At 51.4% G+C, this 19,913-nt stretch overlaps 6 protein-coding genes across 6 annotated transcripts; 3 read left to right on the top strand and 3 right to left on the bottom strand.

Moving 5' to 3' along the window:
• Window positions 1-2,929: 2,929 nt before the first annotated feature.
• On the top strand, window positions 2,930-3,783 carry LAJ45_09768 (uncharacterized protein; the record flags this gene model as incomplete). The annotated part of the gene is made up of 4 exons (XM_046119307.1): window positions 2,930-2,970; window positions 3,087-3,157; window positions 3,284-3,546; window positions 3,688-3,783. The coding sequence occupies 4 exons, from the start codon at window positions 2,930-2,932 to the stop codon at window positions 3,781-3,783; spliced, it is 471 nt and encodes a 156-aa protein (XP_045967382.1).
• Window positions 3,784-4,784: 1,001 nt separating this feature from the next.
• Window positions 4,785-7,004, bottom strand: LAJ45_09769 (uncharacterized protein; the record flags this gene model as incomplete). Its single annotated transcript, XM_046119308.1, has 2 exons — window positions 4,785-5,546; window positions 5,616-7,004. 2 exons carry the CDS (start codon window positions 7,002-7,004, stop codon window positions 4,785-4,787), a joined length of 2,151 nt encoding a protein of 716 aa, XP_045967383.1.
• Window positions 7,005-10,792: 3,788 nt separating this feature from the next.
• LAJ45_09770 (uncharacterized protein) lies at window positions 10,793-13,028 on the top strand (the record flags this gene model as incomplete). The annotated part of the gene is made up of 7 exons (XM_046119309.1): window positions 10,793-10,835; window positions 10,925-11,682; window positions 11,736-12,165; window positions 12,236-12,666; window positions 12,730-12,778; window positions 12,932-12,934; window positions 12,988-13,028. 7 exons carry the CDS (start codon window positions 10,793-10,795, stop codon window positions 13,026-13,028), a joined length of 1,755 nt encoding a protein of 584 aa, XP_045967384.1.
• A 649-nt stretch (window positions 13,029-13,677) lies between these two features.
• On the bottom strand, window positions 13,678-16,103 carry LAJ45_09771 (uncharacterized protein; the record flags this gene model as incomplete). Its single annotated transcript, XM_046119310.1, has 7 exons — window positions 13,678-14,817; window positions 14,882-14,926; window positions 14,990-15,103; window positions 15,219-15,361; window positions 15,442-15,646; window positions 15,738-15,827; window positions 15,912-16,103. The coding sequence occupies 7 exons, from the start codon at window positions 16,101-16,103 to the stop codon at window positions 13,678-13,680; spliced, it is 1,929 nt and encodes a 642-aa protein (XP_045967385.1).
• Window positions 16,104-16,849: 746 nt separating this feature from the next.
• On the top strand, window positions 16,850-17,972 carry LAJ45_09772 (uncharacterized protein; the record flags this gene model as incomplete). Its single annotated transcript, XM_046119311.1, has 5 exons — window positions 16,850-16,862; window positions 16,941-17,230; window positions 17,294-17,700; window positions 17,793-17,835; window positions 17,910-17,972. 5 exons carry the CDS (start codon window positions 16,850-16,852, stop codon window positions 17,970-17,972), a joined length of 816 nt encoding a protein of 271 aa, XP_045967386.1.
• Window positions 17,973-18,161: 189 nt separating this feature from the next.
• Window positions 18,162-19,690, bottom strand: LAJ45_09773 (uncharacterized protein; the record flags this gene model as incomplete). The annotated part of the gene is made up of 2 exons (XM_046119312.1): window positions 18,162-19,486; window positions 19,633-19,690. 2 exons carry the CDS (start codon window positions 19,688-19,690, stop codon window positions 18,162-18,164), a joined length of 1,383 nt encoding a protein of 460 aa, XP_045967387.1.
• Window positions 19,691-19,913: the final 223 nt, after the last annotated feature.

A 19,913-nucleotide genomic window follows, 5' to 3' on the forward strand; every position in this document is an offset into this window, starting at 1 on the left:
CCCGGCTCCTCTCCGTTCATTTCCCAGCAAAGAAGGGAAATGAATGAGAGAATTTGTTGTTACCAAGGCCGCATTTTCCCTTATTCCCCTGCAGGGACAAGGGAAGATGCTGCTGGATTATTGCTGGGAGGGATCGTTAGGTGGGAAGGAGAAGATTTGGGTATTCACACAAGAAGCCGAAGATATGACCCATACACGATATAGCCATGCATGGCCTTTTGCCGGAGCCGGGGTCATGCTGGGAATACATGTGACTTCGTCGAGCCATGCAGGGGGTATTCCACACCTGCATGCAGGCTTTGAAACCGGGAAATAATAAAAGAGCTGCTATTCCCGCACTGCAACAGGGTCCCTTTATTTTTTCACTGCATGCAGACCAAGGCTGGTGAGCAGCAGCCTTGGTCTGCAGGGTGGACAGGGCTGCATGCCCTACTTCGTTAATGCTAATCCTCCGGATAAAGGTCGGCACAACTTCGTTAGGGCATGCAAAAATTGGGGCAGAGGCCATGCAGCCCAACCTCCGAAGGTTGTGCTTCAAGGAAGCAGTCTTCTATTCCCCCCCCCCTCCCCCGAATTTTTATTTTTATCCCCCCCCCCCTAGCCTCCCTTACTAGGAGTCGGCCCGGGGGGTGAAGGGGTGGGGTGAGCTGCTACCCCCCCCTAACTCAGCATTTCCAATCACCAGGTCCCGCGGCATTCGCTCTGCAAGCCCACGCATCAAGACTGCTGAGGTAGTTACGAAAAGGGGCTATATTGGGAGCATCGAAACGGTTGGTTTGCAGCTCGCATAATCGACGACACCCGGCTAACGCTGTGTAACAAGAGTATCGAGAACACCGGCTCCACCGCCTCTTCGCTTCCCTTTCCGCTAAAGGATCACCAGAACCCCTAGTAAGGATTGTCATCGTTAGTAGGATGTCCTATCGTGTAATGAGAAATCCTTTGTGATGTTATAAATAGCTATACACTATGAAAAATATATCACCGACACCAGAACTATAATAAAAATAACCGAGATCTCGTGGGGCACGTGCCTTAATCTTGCCACGCGCCCCACAAACCACCCTTTTGATGCTCGCTGCGAGATGACGGTCTAGCCGCGATTACTAGTGGCGAGGGCATGTCCTCCCGTCTACATCTGTTAGAGGCTGTCCATGGTGTCTATGACCTATTGATATGTCTAAGGAGCCTTACATTTTTATCTTCGTGTCCCCCCCTGCTCCATCAACGTTACCCCTACCAAAAAACCTTAGGTAGACTCGGACGAGTCTACCGGAGGGAGGAGTAGTGTAACAGGGCCACAGGAGGGCTGTTACAAAAATACCTGTTCTACCAGTCAAGCCATACGGCCCTAGGTTAACCGCAGCTGGTTCTTCATCGATGGGTGAAGAGAAGGGCAGATGCGCCCCTACCTCTATTGGTATAGAGGGTAGAGATCCTGGCGAGCAAGAAGTCTTACAAGTCAAGCTAGACGACTGGACCAAAACTAGAGCAGCAGGACGAGCAGACCAAATAAGGAAGGGTAACCCCAAACATAAGTTACCCTACCTTGGCATTCAACCTTTGAGGCGCAATAACTTTGCAGCCGATGCCCCGGAAAATATGCTTTACCACGTCAGAAAGGATCCTGGCGATGCTCCGGTCCATTTGGGGGTTTGAATGAACGCATTGCGGAGTTGGAGGAAACACTGCAAAATAAACACGTTTTAGACCCCCAAAAATAACCCCCGGAGCGTCGAACCGCCGGAACCCTCCTGTTTCAGCCCGGTGCATCTTTGGGGGGAGTAAGAGTGCGACCCAAACTACCAAAGCAAACCTTTGCTTTAAAAACACCCAAATCTATTCTAAATACACTGAATAAGCAATTGCTGTCTGGTCGGCTGTTTCCTCTAGTTCCTAGGATCCCGACCCTTTCTTGGCAAGGATTGCGAGATTTGACTCGGACGAAAATTCGTCCGCGGTGTGGTAGCAACTCTTCTCCTCCCCCTGATAGAAAATAGGTGGTGCCCCCAGATTATTTGAAAGGCGGACGGCCAGTGAAAAAAGGAAAGAGGTAATGAAGGAAGGGGCGCCGAACTTCCATAAAGGAACTCGGTTGCCCCAGCTTGGTTTCGGGGGATCAGCGAGTCTTTACCAGCGAGGAGCCCCCTTAAAGTTATTAAGTTTCTAGACTACAAATAACGATCAAACAAATGAAACTCTATCTTTCCATCGAACGAGCCGAAAGGATAGCTTGTCGAATTCCTTTCTGCCTATCTACCTGATCGAAGTCACGGTCGCGCCCTTTCCAGGCACCCCCGTTACATGTTCACAACTACATACGTGGCTGATATCTAACACCAGCCAATCAGAACCCGCATACAACCCGCATATAAGTCAACCTATCACGACGGGTTCTTCATACTTACCCTCAACCCCCGGTACATGTAATAGTTGCTGTAGATTGAGAGCCTCTCTGCCATGAATTGCTCACAGCCGAGTCATAGCCCATGAACCAGACACCCATTGAGACTCTGGTCGTAAATGAAATGGCTGGGAATTTCGTCTTGACATGACGGTTGGGTTGGGACACTCATGAATAGAGACTAATCCAAGAGAGAAGAGACAATTACAAAAACCAGACACTCTCCCTCTATCCTAACACTCCCTCCACCCAAACAGACATCCGCAACACAATTGACACAATCCCCCACCGCAAGTTAGGACCCACAAATACGCCTCCCCATGCCAGCCGCCATACCCGGGCCAGGTGCCAATGATAGATATGTCACCCCCCGGTACCCCGTTAGGCTATCTCGTATCCTTGTGACGTCGGTAGACTCTGGCGCAACCACCAAACCTCAATCCACAACTACAGTAATCTACAACCTCCAACACCTGCACCCACAACCAGGAGCACTGAAAACCACCATCTCAGAGAAGCAGCACAATGTCCTCCCGCCCGCTCCCATCTTCATTCGATGAGTCGCCGTTAGTCCCCGTCCCCCCTCCATTCTCTCCCCTCTCACAGCCATCTAGCTAGAGTACAGTACAGTACAGTACAGTACAGTACAATGAAGGGAAAGCTAACAAAGAATGACCTGCAGTGACTTCTACGACGAGTCCCGCTGGTCAAAGTTTACCCGCCGCTTCAAGGAAGAGCCCCTCATCCCGTTCGGTCCGTCCCCCCCTCCCTCTCCTCCCCCCAATTAACCCCACCACCATCCACCCCACCTTCCACCCCACCTTCCACCCCACCTCCCCTACTCCTCCACCACCCCAGACCTCACTAACAACCCCCTAGGCGCAGCACTAACCTGCCTCGCCCTGCTACAAGCCACGCGCTCCATCCGCGCCGGCAACAAGGCCGCAACCAACAAATGGTTCCGCGCGCGCATCTACGCGCAGGGCTTCACCGTCGCGGCCATGATCGCGGGGTCCTTCTACTACAAGAATGAGCGCGCCGAGGAGCGCGCCGTCGAGGCGGTTGTCGCGGAGAGGAAGGGCGAGGAGAAGAGGGCGGCGTGGATTAAGGAGTTGGAGATTAGGGACCGGGAGGATAGGGAGGTGGGTTTTCTCTCTGTGTTCTTTTGGTTTTGGTTTTGCTGGTGGGGTGGTGGGGTGGGGGGAGCGGGGAATTGGGGGCAGGGAGGGACAGGGAGGGACAGGGAGAGGGATGTGGGCTGACGCTGTGTGGCGGGTGGATAGATGGCGGAACGGGCAAAGAAGCATGCGGAGCGGAGGAGGGCGGCTATGGCTGCTGCAGCGGCGACAAAGGATTTGGAGACGAAGGACAAGGAGTAGGAAGCTCGCTCGGGATGCGATATTGCAGAGGTAACAAAAAAAAAAAAAAGAAAACACAATTGGATATTGTATATATCGACAAACCCACCCACCCACCCACCCCCGCTTGAGCCTACAGCAGTGTTTTATACGTAGGCGTTGTACTTTCTACCAACTACGGGCCGCTATTCACATTGGCCGCACTCTGAGTAAGGATCAGGAACACACACGCACAGAGAACGAATTGCTGCTCAAAAAGCGGTTCATAGATAAAAGATGTATCCAGTAATGATAGGATGTAATGTAATGTAGGTATAAGGTAAGCTAACCAAGATACTTAAGAAACAAACACACACAAAAAAAAAAAAAAACACCACTCCTCATAATCCAGTTGTCCAGTATCAGAGAGAAAAGAAAAGAAAAAGGTTAAATAAAAGATCCCACTCCGGGGGTCGTATAATACAAGAAGCGTATAACAGAAAAAAAGTGTAAAGAGATACCGGCAAGCTTAGGTTTCTAAAAAAAAAAAAAAAAGAGGATGATGATGTGTGCGAGTCATAACTCATGAATGGGGGGAGCAGGCAGGGGAGAAGTTGCTGCAATGCATAATGGATATTCTTTTTTCCAAAGGAGAAAAAAACAAAAAGAAACAGGACCGAGGCAAGGAATGCAAAACCCAAAACATACGAAATAGCAAAACGGCTGTCAATGGTTCAAAGCAGCGCACAAACACACAAGACAAAAACGACAGGCGACGGAAGGCCCGAAAAAAAAGATCAAATAAGCCATCCCACAAAAACCTAACCCGTTTCCTTAAGCAGCAAAAAACAAAAGACTAAAAAACTCGACGCCATCCGCTAATATCAAAATACCCACGTGGTTCCCACCAAAGAACAGCAACAACGATAACATCCTGTTTTTCCCTCTATGGGGTATAACCCAAAACAGCTCTTTATTATTCTTTCGGGATCCTTTTATCTTCCCATTGTAATGCCCGCATAAGATGGTTCTCCCCATCCATCTTATACATAGCCGTCAACAGTTTGCACCAGGGGTGTAGGCAGATATATCGGCTTGCCTATCCCATTGGCATCCGGCAGATGCACCTCCTCCATCTCCTCTAAATCATCATCTTCCTCACTATCCAGATCGTCATCATCGTAGTCCTCCCCATCCTCAGTTTCCGTCTGGTCATCGTCATGACCGTCATCCGTCCCCTCTTCCGCCTCTGTCTCTATTTCCGTTTCGGTCTCTTCCGCGTCGTAGCTCAGAATCCTGCCTCCGAGGTGGACGTCCGATGCCCGGATCTTGTACTCCAGTGCCTTCTTTGCCTCCATGATGAGTTGGTCAACGATTGATTGACACCCTTTCAAGGAGGCATTCATTTTGGCGGAGTTGTCCAAAAGCTCCTGGTGCTTTGAAAGGTCTAATTTCAATCTCTTTTCGTCCGCACAATTCTCTTTCCCGACGCTGCCGTCTTCTCCGGTCGTATCGGAGTCCTCCTCCTCCTCCTCCTCCTCCTCCTCTTCCTCTTCCTCGTCTTCCCCATCTTCGTACTCGGCATCAAGGTCGCTACCATCCCTCACATGATAACCTTCGCTATCTTCCGGATCCTCGTTTGAACCTCTCCGCTTCTTCTTCTTCTTAGGTGGCAAGGCTGGAATACGCCCAGAACGCGACAATCGTCGATACCTTCTGAGCTCGGCTGTCTGCTTCTTCAATTGGCGTTCGAGTGTTTTGTTGATCGCTAGCAAGGAGGCATTGGAAATTTCCAAATCAAGAACCTAAAAAGTTGAGATTAGCATCGTAGGAAACACCTACACCTTATGCAAATGAATAACATGATTGCATACCTGTCGTTCCTTCCGGGCCTTTGCCGCGGCCTCTTCCCTGGCTGCAATCCTCTCCTTCGCGGTCATTGCCGGTGGAGCTGGTGTGATTACAGCCGGGGGAGATGATGACCGCCGCGCATATTTCTCGGCTGGAGTTTCCGGCACCTTAGAAGCTTCCTCCTCTAAGAGATCCGCCATATCAATGATCGAACTGATCGAAAGTGTTCGTCCATGTCGGGCTACTATTCCGTCTAGACTCGTCCGTCGCGAGTGGCTTGGAGGTGATGATCTTTGAAATGGTGAGGTTGGTGCAATGTTTGGATTAGGCGATGCCGCGGGTGACAATGGCTTCGTATATGGAAAATAAGTTCCATTCGGTGAACTCGGAATTTTGGGTGAATGCAAAACAGATCCATTTTCCGAGCTTTTTCCTAGTTCGGAGCCCCTACTATATTCCGACGACCCTCGACCAATTTCTGACCTGCCAAGTTCCGATCTGCCAATTTCCGAACCCCTGCCCATTTCCGACCCTCTGGGTTCCAGCACTTCTTCCGTCCCATTTGCATATACAAATTTGACATGGTTTCGGGTTTCCGGAAATAACGACGGTCCTTGCGACACCATGGACAATGGACGAGGCCGTGCGCCCACAACTGAACCACCACCACGAGAATCTGAGCGCGCCAAAATTGGAAGTGACGGTGAAAGGCTAGGGGGTTCACCCAGTATGGCCATGGGAGAAACTCCGGGCACTCGGGGTGAAGGTGCTGGGGACGAACTTCGCGATGATGTTTGTATGCTGTTTGCAAAAAAGAACTTTCCGGTGCTGCTGGACTCGTGCCTTAAGGGGGGCGGCGCCTTGGGCGTCGGCTTTGTACTTCGCGCATCGGTTGCGTGAAAAAACCGTGGATTGGGGCTGACAGCTCCATACTGCGACTGGCGAGAATCCGACCTGTACTGTGACTGTCGAGAGTCTGGTCTATCTGATCTTTCTGATCTCACGGAAACTCGAGATCCAGTAGCGCTAGATGGCCTCTGAAGATCTGCCGCGGAGGGTGGTCGGGAGGGGATGTGCAATTGAGATACACCGGAGGAAACGGTGTCTGCTCTGGGTTTTCTCGTCGATCGAGGCGAACGAGTTGTTACGTTTGGGTGAAGCGTAGGGTTGGATATCGTGGTGCTTGAGAGAGAAACTGTAGGACGCTGGGCCATACGGGGATATGTTGGGGTTGTGGGTGGAGGAAGGGGAGCTTTAGCAGTAGTTGGCTTTGTAGTAGTGGATGACATGGCAGAGGGCTTCTTCCGTAATCTTGGATCAGCTGAGGATGACATATTTGAGTTGTTTGTGGAGCTAGGAGCGGTCGTAGTGGATGTTGTAGATGCTGTAATTGTCATGACGGGAACTTTCATTGCGCAAATGGCATGACAGCCGTGAGGGGCACAGTTGCAGTCGACGGAGCAAAGAATGGAAAGGTCTTTGCTAGAGGTTAAGTGGAATGGGGTGTATCCCAAACGATAGTCCTAAACTCCAGGTTCGAGGTATGGGTATGGGGAAGGAACGAAACAGTAATTATTGTATTGGGTTTTTTTGTTGAGGTGCCGGTGACGATGCTGCACTAATGTATGTACGTTGTTGTGTTGTGATGTTTGTTGTCACTATGCTATTGCTCTTGGATATGATCGTCAAGTGTGTGGGGGGGGTGGAAGAATGAACGAAATGCCAAAGGATGAAAGGCTAAAGGGGGTGAATGTGTGAATGCGAGAGGACGACGAGGGGGGAGGGTAGGCACGGGTTATTACTTGGTGTAAGTGCAGGAGTGTGAAGAAGTATGGGGAAGTAAGGTGAGAAAAGGACCACGATACACCGCCGTCGTCGTCGTCTCTCTCGAGTCTCAAACGTTCTGAAGAACTCTCCTGCCCAAGCTCTCTCGTGGTCAGTCAGTTGTTCCCAACTCAACTCACTCTCATTCGGTCAGTCAGACAGGTTTCTTCACCCCAACTTTCCCTTCACACCGCCAGGCTAGCTGCATGCAGGTAACTCTATGGAGAGTACCCTATTCTACCCACTCCCGTGCAAGAGCTGAAGCTCACCAGTGGTCTGCTTGCTTTGCTTTGCTTTGCCTGCCTGCTTGCTTATCCCTCCCCCCCGTTGTCTGGTCTGTCTTGTCTGCCTGCAGTCACCCTCACTCTATGCCGAACCGAGCGGGATGACGACTGAGCAGGTTAGAGTCGCTGCGACTTGAAGGATGGTTGTTTAGGACTTTAGATTCCCGGTCAGGAATCGCGTTACATAGCAACCACTCCACTGATCGATCTTCTATTCCAACCCCCCCTACCTCCTCCCTCTTCTCAATTAATGGGTCAGTAATCGCGGGGTAGTTCGAACCCCCTCTTCTCTTCTCAATGTCATCGGTCACAAGGGCAGTGGACATAACGCGATTCTCTAAACAAAAAAACAAGCAATTGATCTGGATGTTTGGGCTCTTTGTGTTTGTTTTTTTGTTTTTCCTCCGAAGCTCCGCCTTCCACGTACCGTACGGCCTAGAAGGAAAAAAAGGGTCCTTGACTGCGGAGTGCAGTAGCTAGCCTAGGGATTACTGTGCTAGCTAGACGACTAATACCTAAGCAGCCGCTAACTCACTACGACTAGATGTTTCAAAGGGGAAACACAAGCGAGGACTTTGGCACTTCGTATGTCTAGACATCTGTTGGCTGGAATACCTCTACTCCAACGCTTAGAATGCCTAAATTTCATAATCATGAAAGGAACAGCCTGCCAGCTACAGGCACTGATGTTCTCCTCGGGTACCCCCACCTCTAGGGGGTTGGGATCGCCTCAATGCAGCAACACTGCGAACCTCAACACCAATAACGACGAAGTCCCCATATGATGTTCTGTAGGGACCTGAGTGACTGAGTCCCAGTGGAACCGGCAACTCATGGATCGAGTTATCATCCAGGCCAACCTGCCTCACACGTAACATCTCCTTTTTACTCTATTGTTAACAAGGAAAATCCTTTCACGCGTCCTTGCGCCTTTTTATCAAAACAGATCTGTGATTGTGTGGGGTTGATCTACGCTTCATGAGCGGAAACGTACCACCCAAAACAATATGACGTTGGTTGAGCCGAGATGTCCGGGAAGCTCACGAGGATCATATTATATCACTCGTAGCACCAGTTCCAAAAATACGCGCGCACATGCTGCACAGTACCTAGAGTAGAAGAGAAAGGGCGAAGCTACATACATATAGCTAGTGCCGCAATCGCCATGTCTCTGAGCGGCGGGCTCGACCCATTAACATAAATATGCCGAAGAGTGGTCCAGAATATAATAATTTCCCGAAACCGAGATTTCCGCTGGAACTTTTCTTGGTGGGGAGAAATGGGGGGGTGATTTAAATTCCCCCGCTCAACCGCGGCGGGGTAGCTTAGCTGGAGAGGTAACCAACCCCTCATTATTATCAGCATATTGGTCGCGACGTACGTCGACTGGGCTTGGATTGAAAAGAAAAAAAATCAATGCTGTGTACTTTTTAATTATCAAAATTAAATAGAAATAAGGCTGAAGTTAAATACAGTACCTATGTTGTTGCCCTTTCCCCGTCTTTTGCAATTCATTAGGTAGCAGGTACACACGTTTCTCGCGCGAACGAGACAACCGACGAACCAACCCCATAGCCCACAGATGGAAGAGCATCTGGGTGCTCATCATTCATCCCCATGCATGATACGTGATACGTGATCCTCAATGTATGTAGTACCTACAAGCCCCCACATTCGCTGGAAGAGTAGGTACGTACCTAGCTACATAGAGTACCCCTCGTGCCAATACATACCTGCAGCGCCCGCCCCAGATCGATTCTACATTTTCAAGGGTCTACTCTAAAAAAGAAGCATGGAAATGAGACATTCGGCGCGGATGGATGGAACATCTTCCGTAATTCTTCATGCAAGGGTTTTTGGTGTTGCACGTTGTCCAGTGCTAGCGTGCCTTCTGTTCTGTTGCCGCGTTCATGAGTCGTCACTCGGGTGTGAGCTCAGATTTCGCTGTGATAGGAGCTACAGAGAGCTCTTTTCTTTTTTTCTTTCTGCTCGCAGGAACCGAGACTCTGGGTGAAGCTGTCACGGTTACAGTTATGCTCAAAACTCGACTTTGACACCTACTGGAGTTGAGATGTTGCCTCTGGCCGCGGAGGCTGGTGATAAAGTGTGGAATCGATCTTTGACAGAAAACAGTTCGCCGCGTGACCAGCAGCAGCGATCCAATGAGAAATGTAGCCTAGTGAATATGCACTAGCATAAATAAAGGTGGCTACTCCGGATACTCTACTCTAGCAAGCATACTCTACTTATCTGCAGAAGTTCATCCTCATCAATCGACCAGAACAAATTAAGTCCTTGTTATCTCATCCTCCATCTCTACTCCATCACGGGAGCAGGCAGCACAGACCGGAGATCTGACAAAGCGAGCCTGCTAGTGGATAGATGCAAGATAAGGTTATCTGCACATCCATCGAGTCAAAACTTATGAACAACAAATAAGCCGGTGCAATATAGGTAGTTCCCCAAAGATAACATGAGTGCTTAGATTTCTGAAGTCTTGTTGACAGCCAATCTAGCTTGGGTGATCCTGGGGTAAAATGGTGGTGCCCTCAACACACATGTACATACTGGACAATGATTATTCAACTGCGGATAATATGGGGACAGCAAAAAGGGCGGAACCACTTGATTGGTTACCGCCCCTTGCTTTTTGGGACCGGAAACCCCGGTTATGCTTTGTTAAGATCCCCTCCAAAAGTTGAACCCGAGATCATTTCTCTCGCCGGGCGAAATGCTACATACTCTGCCTCGTTTGATTCGCCCACAAGTCAACCCACAGAGCCATATTCGCTACCGAAGGCACCCGAGCACTGCAAGAGAGTACATATTGCATTGTATATTGTAGGTACCTTCTAAAATAGCAGACCAGTGGGGTATATCGGACGTTACATTCAGCTGATCATTAATTCTAGTGTATTCATAGCTCCCTGTCCCATCAAGGGTTAGGGCTGCCTACCCGTTGCCAGAGCCTCAAAAGTGACCTCATATCACACCACTGGTCCAAAGGTCTCAAGCAAACAACAGTCATCTCTCTAGCTCTCCCGTATTTTCCTCGCTCCTCTACAGCCTGAAAAAGACGAAATACATCCGCCATGGGACAGGGTCAATCCGGCGAAGTCCACAAAGCTACTGCAGGTTTGTCCGCTATTTTCCATACACACACACACACATGCATAACCCCTACAACCTACAATGTAGCTAGCTAGCTAACGCGGGGAGCTTAGAGGAGCTCTCTCTCCAGCTCGCCGAGAAGTTCGCGCAGAAATGCTTCAGCGGCGTCGAGCTCTACTCGTTCAAGGACAACTTCCGCAGCCTCGCCGACAGCACAAACTCCGAGGGCAGGTTCCTGTACTGGAACGAGGACACGCTGATCCGCTTCCTGTCTATCCCAGACTGCCTGCAGGTCGGCTCAATCATCTTCCAGTCAACGTCGTACCTGGGTGCGTTTCCGTTCCCGAGCTTGTCGCCAGCAATCCTGAATTTCGAGGCGCTGGTGAAGGTCGTGACTATCTTCACGGGCAGGTACAAGAAGGTGCTGAAGCGCCATCCGGACCCGGTGAAGTTGCTGTTCCGGTCGCTGGCGGTGTATGACCGCCAGGAGAGCGAGGGTGAGGGGGGGAAGGAGCAGCAGCAGGTCGGGGAAATGGAGTTTGAGTACTATGAGGATGATGATGACGATGATTTGTCGCTGGCGGCGCTAGATGCGCTGGATGCGATTGAGGTGTTTGGGCAGGCGGAGAAGTCGAATATTAGCCATTCGCGCATACCGTTGGAGAATTTGAGAAATTTCGTGGCGTTCCTGTTGGTGGCCGCGCCGCTGGAGCCAAACCAGCCGATTGCAGTATTTGCAGAGAGGTTTTCTACACCAGAGGCTCTGCAGGAATTGAGGGATACTGCGGAGTGTGTCGTTAGATCTTTTAAGAGTAGAGATGGGAAGGGGATTTTATATAGAGATTTCAAAAAGACTATAAAGGAATCAATGGTAAGGACTATCCTCTCATAACCTGAGTCCTAGCTAACCACTCTCTTTCAAAGCCTTTCCTATTCGACGGCCTCTGCCCCCTCTTCGAGCACCTCCTCTTCTGCAAAAAGGTCGACAACTCCACAGCAGTAGCTGAAGTCGAACCACTCCTCCCCCACACGGGCAAGATCCTAGACATGAACCTCCTCAGCCAGCTTTCCCTCTTCATCAAGGGCGACAATCTCTGGAGGCGGCTGCGGCCTCTCTATGCCGGCTCAGAGGCAGGCTTCAGCATGGGCTCGTTCGAGACCAAAGTCGTAAAATGGACCGCTCCAACCATACTACTAGTATCCGGCACTCGCATCTCTAGAACCCCGGAAACACACCAGCAGAAGATGTTCTCCGATACGCTGCCGCCGCGGAAGTATGCCGCGGGCGGGGAGGTGGATGAGAGGGTTGTTTACGGCGTGTACATGCACCGCCCGTGGCGAGTGTCGCACCGAGGTTTGCCAACCATATATATATACAAACCCACACTGTTTTGAGACGGCTAACCAATAGATTGGTATTCCAGACTGTTTCGGCGACTCCCAGAGCATCCTCTTCCAGCTCGCGCCCACGCACCGCACTTTCCACGCCTCCACGGCCTCCACCGACTACGCTTACTTCAACAAAGACGACGGCATTGGCTTTGGTTCTCCTGTGCAGAAGATGAAGTCTAGCCAGCGCGGGCCCTACCTCAACCTCGGCCCCGTCTCGCTGACCTTCGACCCGGCGCTCGAGTTTGGCGTGTTCCAGCACATTGGGCACGGCGGCGCGTTCCACACTAACGATACCAGGGACGAGCAGGAGTGGCAGGACCTGTTTGAGATTGAGGAGATTGAGGTGTGGGGGTGCGGCGGGGATAGTGAGGCGGAGGCGCAGAGGAAGGCGTGGGCGTGGGAGGAGCGGGAGGCACTGTTGAGACGCCAGGTCAATTTGGGGAAGGATATTGAGGCGGATAGGGTGAGTTTACTATCTTCCGGAATTAGGACTTTTGTGAGGAGTTGTACTAACGGGTGTGTGTAGGCGCTACTAGAGATGGCGGGGCTGATTGGGCAGAATAGGAGCGGGGGGAGTACTTGAGTGGGTTTTGCCCTTTGTTGTCCCTCTACCTTACTTTTTCGTTTTTATTTTTTTACAGGGCTGATGTTGCCGAGATTATATTGGCGTTATGGGAGTTTGTAAATCGGCCTTTTTATGTGAAGAATATCTTTTGGAACTTGGATAGTAGGTCAGTGGCTCATACTGGCGACGTCAGCGAGTAGTGTGCTGAGGTTTTAAAAGTTGGTATATTATCCAAGGAAGGCGGGAAAGCAACTCTATGAGTCGTCCCTGATGCCTATAAGTAGTAGCCACTAAAGACATAGACCACCCTTCTGCTATTGGGCTTAGTTCTATAATATTCTATGTAGAGTCACGCACAGCTGCGAAGGCTAAATTTCCACTCTGCAGATTACCTCTTGTCTAAGCATCAACAAACGGCCGGCAGATGTAGCAGCACCTATCTAACATGTACCCCAATCTTCTTTTAGTGTGCACACAGTAGGGGTCGGTGGGGTGGCTTATAAGCGTTCGGCCAGATGCCACGAGTGATAATCGGTGATGGAATTTTCAACGGACCAACACAAAAGTGACAATGAGTCCGTTAGACCGCGGCAACATGTGGTAAAAGGTACATTTATGTACTTGTATGTACATGTTAGAGATATCACGGCATCAGAGGGATATGATAAATCTTTCTACAATTCTAGTTTTCATCGATAACTACAAGTACACACCAACTTATCTCTATCAGGTCACAATCGATTAATCCCATCTCAGCTTCAAATCTACACTAATTCCCAGGTATAAAAAAGGAAAAGAAAAAACCAAAGCAGAAGGACATGAAACACATCCAAGTAGAAAAAAGCAGAAAAGAAAAATAGAAAAAAAACACCACACCACTCTATAGTCTACAGTCTACAATCCATCTATCTACGCCGGCTTTACAAAATACTGTCTAATCAGCCCCTCCCCCGCCTCATCCCCACCCGCGCCCCTCCCTCCTCCTCTCCCGCCATTACCCCTCCTCTTCCTCTCCCCCAACCTCGGCCTCTTCTCCTGCTGCTGGTGCTGCTGCACCTTCTCCGGCGGGTCCGGCGGCCCCGACGACCCCTTCACCGCCTCCTTGATCGTCTCCCGCGAGAGGCAAAAGTCCACATGCTCGTTAAACAGCGCATCCTCTGCCGGGAGCATGCGCGTGCAGATTGGACACGGCCACCTCTCCTCCTCGGGCGCCTGCTCTGGGGCGTTCGCGTTCTTGGAGTTCACCGCTACCTCGGCGGCGGCGGCGGCGGCGGAAGTCTCTTCGCCCTCCTCCTCGTCGCTATCTACGACTTCGTGCTGCGATAGTAGTAGGATATCCTCCTCCTGCTCGCCCGAGGCGGCCTTCATCTGCGTAAACTCCTCCTCCGGCCACACCTCCCACCCCTCATCGTCCCTCTCGCGCTTCCTCTTCCCCGCCCCCGCTGTCCCCGCGTTCTTAAACAGCTCCTCCAGCCTTCCCGGGCCCCGATTCGCATCCACCAGCTGCGTCATCCTCAACCCCATCAAGCGCAGCCTCAACGGCCGAAACTCCACCTCCAACCCCGCCAGCAGCGGCAGCGCCGCATTATACAACTCCTCCGCTGTACATATCGCCCTGCCCAGTGCCTTCTGCCTCGTGTACACCTCATACGTGTGCAGCTTCACCTTCAGGTTCACCGTCCGTCCCTTCAGCTCCGCGTTTGCGAGGTCTTTCTCCAGCTCGACTGCGGTGCTGCGGAGCTTTGCGCGGAGCGGGTCGGGCCCGCGGAGGTCTGAGAAGGTGGACTCGGTGCCGATGCTCTTGCGCTCGTACTCGTCGACGGGGTGGACGTGCGTGCGGCCGAGGCCGAGGTGGCAGTTGAGGAGGAAGGAGGCGAGCTTTTCGCTGAAGAGGGGTTGGAGGAGGTGCCGGAGGGGGTGCACGTCGCCCCAGGTGTTTATGCCGATGGCTTGCAGCTCGCGCTCGAAGACGCGGCCGACGCCGTTGACTTTGCGCACAGGGAGGGTGGACATGAAGGTGCGGACTGCATCGACGGTGGGTTGGATTCGCTGGCAATCACCGGAATGGCGGTAAGGAAGAGGTTTCTGGAGATGGAGGGGATGGAGGACTTACGAATTGGCCGTTGGGTTTGTTCTGGTTGGAGGCGATTTTGGCTAACTATATTCACGGTGTTTTAGATATTAATCGGGGGGTAATGATAGGAATGAAGATTTTCTTTACCCTAGCGTTTGGCGCAATTCCAGCAGAGACGGTGATTTTTGCGTGTGCAAACACCTCTGCGCGTATCTGCTCTGTCGCTGTGTCTGGAGTCATCTCTGGGTGCTCTTCCAAGTACTGGATGAATACTCAGTTATCAAGCCCCCTGATATCCAATTCCATATCTCCAGATATTTCTTGCCATCCCAATATCCGGATCCAAGTCCACTAGCTACTGCCACACTGACCTTACCTTTGTGATATTCAGAAACGCCTCGTCACAGCTCCCGGCCTCATATCGCGGGTCATATTTCGCCAGCACCTCCCGCACCTCCTCCGCCTTCTGCCCGTACTTTTCGAAATTCAGCGGCAGGAAGATCAAGTGCGGACACAGCTCTACACCCACCCAAATCAGCCACCACTTATCCAGTCCGTAGCCCCACATGCAAGAGGCACCAGGAGTGTGATATACTCACGCTTCGCAATATACCCCGCCATGCCACTGCGCACCCCAAACTCCCTCGCCTTGTAGTTACACGTCGTCAGCACGCCGCCGCCCACGGCCATCGGCACCTCTTTGAGCTCCGGGCGGTCGAGCTCCTCGACGGAGGCGTAGAAGGCGTCGCAGTCGACGTGCACGATTGTCTGTGAGAGGTCCCGGCTGGCTTCGAGGGCTGCGATCTATTTTTTGTAGGAATAATAATAACAAGTCAGGGTTTTATGCATGTGTGTAGTGGGGTGTGGTGTGGTGTGGTGTAGTTGGTGTAGCTACCTGTTCGTCTACTTTCTTCACATAAACCGACAGATCGAGCGCCTCCAGCTCCTTCTTGCGCTTCAAGATGCCTTCGATGCGTTTTGTAAGCTGTGCGGGTCGGATCAGAGTTTTTTATTGTTACTACAGTTCTATTCTGTTCTGTTTTCTGGCTACAAAAAAAAAGTAACATACTTGCTCGTCCCTCCGCTCCTCATGCTTAAAGAACTTTGACCCCTTCGAGGCGTTGTAGATGATCTCGCCAACCTTCTGCTGGTTCACGCGGTCCTGCCCGGCCTTGAGCAGCGACGGGCCCAGCAGCGAGTGTCGCAGTGATTTATGGGCCTCTTCGGTGCTGTTCGGGTCTGGGTTGCTGTTGGAAGCCATGGCTAGCAGAAGAAGAATATATGTAGCAAAAAAAAGACAGAAATGTTAACTATAAACAGCGAAACATGAAAGGAGCGCGTCGTCGCCGTGTACTAGGGTGTAGCGAAAAGTGATGAGACAAATACATGTATTCACCGCAACATTCACTTATCAGATTCTGATCACTGTAAAGTACCGAAACGGGGGGAGCCGCGTGGGAGAAATGATTCACCGCCAAGCCGTGGCCTGGAACTGGACTGGCTGCTGGTTATGCGCAGTGTGTACAATATGTCTGTAATTGTAGACCGCAGAGCACCCGGTACTCCGTAGACTGGCATATTGGTAGATTGGCAGTGGGTGTTGTGTTTTGTTATTGGTCTCTACTGCTACTACTGACACTAATATTGAGGGTAGCAGATAGGAAGTAGCTCGATCTTGATAGAGAGCCGTCGAGTTAGTAGAGTATCTCAAAACATGATACCCTCGAGCTCATCTCTAAAAAAAGATAAAGAAATAAAACAAGGAAAGCCCCCAAGCGAATACAGGTATCTGTAGTACCAAATGATGAGATGCCTGAATTATGCGCTTACACATGCGAGCCTGCCTGCTGAGGGTAGATAGCACCTATTCCTAGATGATAATCGTAGGTAATTCCACCTAAAAATCTAGGGATAGCTTTTACAAAGCTCTACAAAAAGCATACCTACTTACCATACGGTACCTACCAAACCTACTCTACTCCTACAACTAACACCGCATCTATCAAAATGGGTGTCGTAGGTCCGCACCTCCCCCCCTCCAAAAAACCCCTCCAATCACCCCCGTAACCCACCCAGCTAACCCCCCCCCCTTCCTTAGACGACGTGAGCACCTACCTCACCGACAACCCCCGCGCGCGCACCGCCCTCCTCGCGACCACCGCCGCCGCCGCCCCGCTCCTCGCCGCCCCATTCCTCGCTGTCCCCGCGCTCCTCGCCGCGGGCGTCGTGGGCAGCAGCATTGCATCAGTTGGCTCCGTCGGTGCCGGAAGCCTGTTTGCGCTCTGCCAGAGCGTGGTCGTGGGCGGGTATGGCGCTGCGGCACTCGAGACAGCGGCGACAGCGGCGACAGCGGCCTCGGGTGTGGTGGCGGGTGGTGGGGCGGCCACTGTTGCGACGGCGGCGGCGGGGGCGCGTTGGCTGGCGGGCTGACCGCTGGTGCGGTTATGGAAGCGGGAGAAGAAGCGGGAGCAGGAGCAGGAGCGGGAGCAGAGGTGGGAGCAGGAGCAGGAGCAGAAACAGGATAATGAGGGTAGCAACGAGGGAAGGGGCGGGAAGCAAAAGCTTAAGGACGTGAAGAAGACTGAGAAGGAGAAGAGCTCTGGCTCTGGCTCAGACTCGGACACAGAGGACGAGGATAAATATTACGGCTCCGACAACTCGCCGGCCACGGACAGCGGCAAGCACACGGCGGCGCAGCGGCGGGAGAAGCGGTTCCGCAAGGTGCGTCGCGAGGTGCGGGACGCGGCGGAGTTGGAGCAGGAGCGGGAGCGCGCGGAGGCGCGGGAGGAGAGGAAACGGGCCAAGAAGTTGAAGGAGATGGTTGCGCGGAGGGATGTGAAGGAGGCTGCTAAGAGGAGGTGCGGGTGTGGCGTGTAGTGTCGCTGCTGCTGAGTCTGAGTGCGGTGGGGCAGATGCGCCTTGTGGGAGTGATGCTGATGATGAGGAATAGAGGGGGAGTTGGTTGTTGGAGTTGGAGTTGTGTATGCTTGTTGGTGAGCTATCTCTCCAGAGCTGTTCTATATCATGTATGTAAGTGTATTTCAGGGAGTAACTGATGAATAACAAGAAACGGTTCCGCTCTGCTTCACAAGGTGTTGAGTTGGGGATGCTTTGGAATGACAAGATATAAACTATCCATTATTATCTAGAGGTATATGCGCTCCATCATGTCATGTCGAACCTACAGATATAGTCTTATTGTAAACAAAAAATATCAGAAAATGTCCTCAGCTCATCTACGAATGTAAAATAGGAAAACAAAAGGAAAGGAAAAAGAAAACCACCGTGCGCCAATAAACTACAGTTAATAGACTGAAAATCAAAATACAGTCAACGACGATACCGCCCGGTTCTTCAGAACCTCAAAAATAAATCCTGGGAAGCCAAATAACTCAGTGTTTCCAAAAGTAGCCTCCGGTGCGCTTTTTCCAGCCAGGGTGGTTGTCTTTTCGCCATTGTCACCATCCTCCCATCCGCCCAGCAACTCACAGCTGCTGCTTGGAGAATCACTTCCTCGATTTAGTAGCATTGGCCGTTGACCCTCTCCGAACCTTTCCCGCAGTTTCGGCAGTGCCTCGTCAAATGACATCTCGCTGTGCAGTTTCAACTCGCTCTTTTTACCCGTGTCCGCTAGCTCGATAACCCATCTACTCCGACGGTATCTTTGGAATTCAAAAGAGCCAGGGACGTTGCCATGAAGGATGATCTTCGTGGCCACCGGGTGATATGAAGAGCGGGCGGACGAGATGAAAATGTCGATACCGTGTTGGAAATAATTATAAAAGTAATCACTGTTGCTTGTTGCAGAGACATCAGACACATCTTTGTCGTCGTCGGACGGGGGGTCCTCGGGCTCAGTGTCATCCGTATCATCCTGAATACCTCGACCGGACATCGAGTGTGTTCTATGGATGGATAGGCGGTGATCATTCTTGCGGTAGATCGCACTTGGGGGGCCCAGCTCTGCAACAAGCTCTTGCGGTGTTGTCAAGTGAAGGGTTATACAGAATGGTTTGTTGTGTCTTCGGACAAGCTCGACTTTATTGTCATCATGGAGACGCACTAGCTCAACCTCATCGTTGGCAGATGAGAGTCGAGCGCTTGCACTGTTTATTCCTGGGGATCTTGGGGTCGTTACCGGCTTTGTAAATAGACCATCCCGGGCATCGGACCATGAGGAGCCGTTATATATAGCCATACTGCTTGCAGTATGTGCGTTTGACCCCATGAGTAATGACACAAAGTCATCCGGCTTTTTATCCTGCTTCTCCACAGGAAACGAGAACGCAACGCCCGGATACGACAACACATACACCCCCTGGTCTTCCATATACTCCCCCGGATAAGTAGGGCCAAACAGCTTATTGTAAATGTTCCGGAAGGCTGGGCCACCAGTACCAGTGCCAGCCTTTGCGAGCTCCCCACCGTTGTAGGTCAGTCGGGACTTTTGGAAGTCTAGGACCTCGATGAGTCGGAGACGTTGGTCCTGGCCATCGAAGCGGAGACGCAGGCCATTAGCATCGAGGAGCAGGACGACGGGTGTGGATAATGGAGCACTGGCTTCGTAGATGACGGATATTGAGGGAAACACACGAGGATAGCGGCGGAGAGAGGTGAGGACCTCATAGATGGAAGAACCGAGAGCTAGAAAAGGTTAGATAGGAGGGGGGCTTGGAGGGGTAAACTGCTTAGACTGTGGAGATGATGGGATGGGGGCTAGGGCTTCTAGGGAAGTGAGGGGTGTGTGGGGAGAGAGGAGAGAGTGATAAGAGCAAAGGAATAGTACATACTCAGGAAGCCCAGAGCTTTGCTTGGGTAGACTTGAGCAGTTCCGCCGTCAGTAGCCATGATGTTTTTTTCAAGCTGAACACTATATAACCACTAGTACCTGTGGAAGGGAGGTATGTAATTCACGGATGGTGTAGACTCGTAGAAACAGATGAGATAAAACTATGGTAGGATACTGTGAGTTTACAGATGGACTGAGAGAAAGAAAGACACAGAAGCTGTTGTTGGTTGCAGGTATTCTCACTCAGGACGCTGGCCGAGCTTCACTACTTGTACCTACACC

Source organism: Morchella importuna, assembly GCF_003444635.1.
Source record: "Morchella importuna strain M04M26 chromosome Unknown Morimp01GS039, whole genome shotgun sequence".
NCBI classification, from domain to species: Eukaryota; Fungi; Ascomycota; class Pezizomycetes; order Pezizales; family Morchellaceae; genus Morchella; species Morchella importuna.